Below are 2,532 nucleotides of genomic sequence, written 5' to 3'. Positions count from 1 at the left end.
AGATTTGGCACATTTTCTTACATTTTTCTCGATAACAGTCAATAAATGGATACTTCAGGAATGCATGTTCAGGTAAGTTTTTTTCATTAATTCCATCATTCATTGCAATTTTGCGCCACTAAATTCTGCATTCAAATGTTACTTTTCAGACAAAGTCAACAATATTTTCAACAAATAATTTCTGCAAAGGTCATTATTGACATTTTTCCTGACATGGGTATACCAACCAACTTCCACATTTTTATCATTTTGAGGAAAAGTTATCAGTCAGTCTCATACTATATACACTGACATGAGCCTGTATGAAATACCTTAATATCTTGACATTGAACAAACAACACGTGAGTGATTTTCCTCCACCTTGTATTTGATTTCAGGATCTAAGAGCAGTTACAACTACTTGTTGTGACGGTGTGTAATAAACACACACCGAATTCTCGACAATTTGTGTCACAAGTGCAAAACAACTCGCGCTATTTTGACAAATTTTGTCAAAAAAAAATCTACCTTGCTGGTCCCCTCTCGCTCGCACGTGCGCTGACCATTTTGTTGACCAGTGCGCGAATTACGAGTGAGAGACTTTGGGATAGTTCTAGTAGTTTATTATTGTTTATTTAATTATTTATTAGGGGTAATTCAGAGTCGGCGGTATTTTCACTGCCGTTCTGAAATTTATATTTAATCTAATTAAGTGTACTTGTTAGTTTTACACGGAACTCCATTCGCCTGTATAGTGGGCCCCCCATATTGGCGGAATACATACGACAGGCGAGACCTGAGTTATCGTTAGTATAAGATATTATTTTTATATTCTAGGGAAATTATTATATGTTTAGTTAGGTTATTATTACATTAGGTTACAAATTAGTTATTTTAGGAATTAGAAATTATTTTGTAAACTGTAAATCGTAGTTGTAATCGTTGGAATTCTGTACGGGACGGTTGCACGTGTCTACCATAGCACCGTTGATATCTGTCCTTGTACATAATTTTGTACTTGTTTAATTAAATGTGTTGTTGGAAATTTTTGATATCTAGAAATGACAGCCATTATAAATGTACGCTCAGCTACAGAAGTTGAATTGTGCACGTTGGAGGGTTAAGGCCCTACAACGGCAAAAAAATCATTGAGATAAGAGGTGAGGGCGACCTCACCCTACAAAAACTTGTCTCAAGCTCGAGGGTAGGAATTGATAAGTGGCAGGAATGGCTAAGTGAGGGGGTCATAACGGGGATAAGAGTCAATGCCCCTGTGGAGGCGCATTCAACAACCAGGTCGACCTCATCACAGTCAGATAGGCTAAGTAAACAAGAGGACGAGGTAATGGACATGAAGCATCAATTTAAGGAACTGCAGGGCCAGTTTAGGGAATTGATGGTGACATTGGAGACGGAGGCTCTTGAAAAATCAGAGAGCCTAGCGGCTCGTGCTGCCTCGCCTCCGAAGACGACCTCTACTCCTGGCACTATGATACTGACTACACCTAGTGGTGGTCAGTATGTCAGCCAGGGGCCACAAACAAATAGCTGGTCACCCTGAGGGGATAGAGGTACCACGCAATCTACCTCCTTGCCACTTGAAAGTGTACCATACCCCGACCCTCAGGCAATGATTCCTAAACAGAAGTAGTCCGGGGGTTTGACCCTATCTTACAAGCTATCCCGAAGGATGGGAGGTATGTAAGTGTTCAAGATCAGGGTTTCCATGTGTCAACATGGACAGCTGGTGGTGCCAGTGCACCAATTGCACCCATTGCTTCTAGGTGGGGGGTTTAAGCTAGAATCAGCACCAACAGTTGAGGAGGAAATTAGTCTGCCCTTGTCATGCCTCTCATCAGAAAATGAAAATGAGGCTGACTTCCTGTTGGAAGATGTCAAGCCTAGTTTGACGCTTCGCAAGCAGGGAGGGGGAAATTATCCTGGGGGATATGACCCTTCACAGCCACCTTTCCAGCATAGGGGGGGGGGGGAACTTTACCTCTAGACCATAGGCTGCCAAACAACAATGGCGGGATAAACAACTATCCCCTATTGGGGCACATAGACACTAACTTAGGGCGAAAGCAGGTTAGGTTAGAACAGCATACCACTCCTGCTCGTGGTCTGCCTTCGGTCGTTACCGGTGCTCACGCGAGGGTGCCATTGACCAGCACGGTAAATCGTGGCGTAGCCACACCAGCGCGTGCTACCCGCGATGAAGGTAGAAATAGACGGACTCGCGACAGGTCGGACAACGAACGTCCTGCAAGGCACAGGCATCGCATCCCCGGTGAGCAACATACGCGCCAATCACAAGGCACGCGCCGTGCGCCTACAAGGCGCAGACGTGATGATTCGTCGGAGAGCGACGAATCTGACCCCGATTTCTCCAGTGAGGGGGAGGGGAACAGCGATACAGATTCAGGGGACTCCTCCGATGACTACGAAAGGCATCGTCAAAGGAGTAGAAGTCCTCAGCGACACAAGATGCCCACTTACTCGGGTAAAGAGCGCTCGGAACCATTCGCTCTTAAATTCACCAGGATAATATAG

At 44.6% G+C, this 2,532-nt stretch overlaps 1 protein-coding gene across 1 annotated transcript; it reads left to right on the top strand.

Annotated features, from left to right (window-relative positions):
- Window positions 1-1,324: 1,324 nt before the first annotated feature.
- Window positions 1,325-2,532, top strand: LOC110460143. The gene is made up of 3 exons (XM_021512881.1): window positions 1,325-1,493; window positions 1,764-1,883; window positions 2,045-2,532. The coding sequence occupies exons 1-3, from the start codon at window positions 1,325-1,327 to the stop codon at window positions 2,530-2,532; spliced, it is 777 nt and encodes a 258-aa protein (XP_021368556.1).

The sequence above is a fragment of the Mizuhopecten yessoensis genome, unplaced genomic scaffold (assembly GCF_002113885.1).
Source record: "Mizuhopecten yessoensis strain PY_sf001 unplaced genomic scaffold, ASM211388v2 scaffold10331, whole genome shotgun sequence".
Taxonomy (NCBI): domain Eukaryota; kingdom Metazoa; phylum Mollusca; class Bivalvia; order Pectinida; family Pectinidae; genus Mizuhopecten; species Mizuhopecten yessoensis.
The sequence above is the reverse complement of the archived record's forward strand: the minus strand, read 5'-3'. Positions and strand labels throughout refer to the sequence as shown.

Bases quoted from the DNA above. Each gene is read 5' to 3' on its own strand.
- LOC110460143 (XM_021512881.1), top strand. From the start codon at position 1,325: ATGGACATGAAGCATCAATTTAAGGAACTGCAGGGCCAGTTTAGGGAA. The intron at 1,494-1,763 runs GTCAGTATGTCA...CATTGCTTCTAG, and splicing joins ACTGACTACACCTAGTGGTG to GTGGGGGGTTTAAGCTAGAA. The intron at 1,884-2,044 runs GTTTGACGCTTC...TGGGGCACATAG, and splicing joins GTTGGAAGATGTCAAGCCTA to ACACTAACTTAGGGCGAAAG.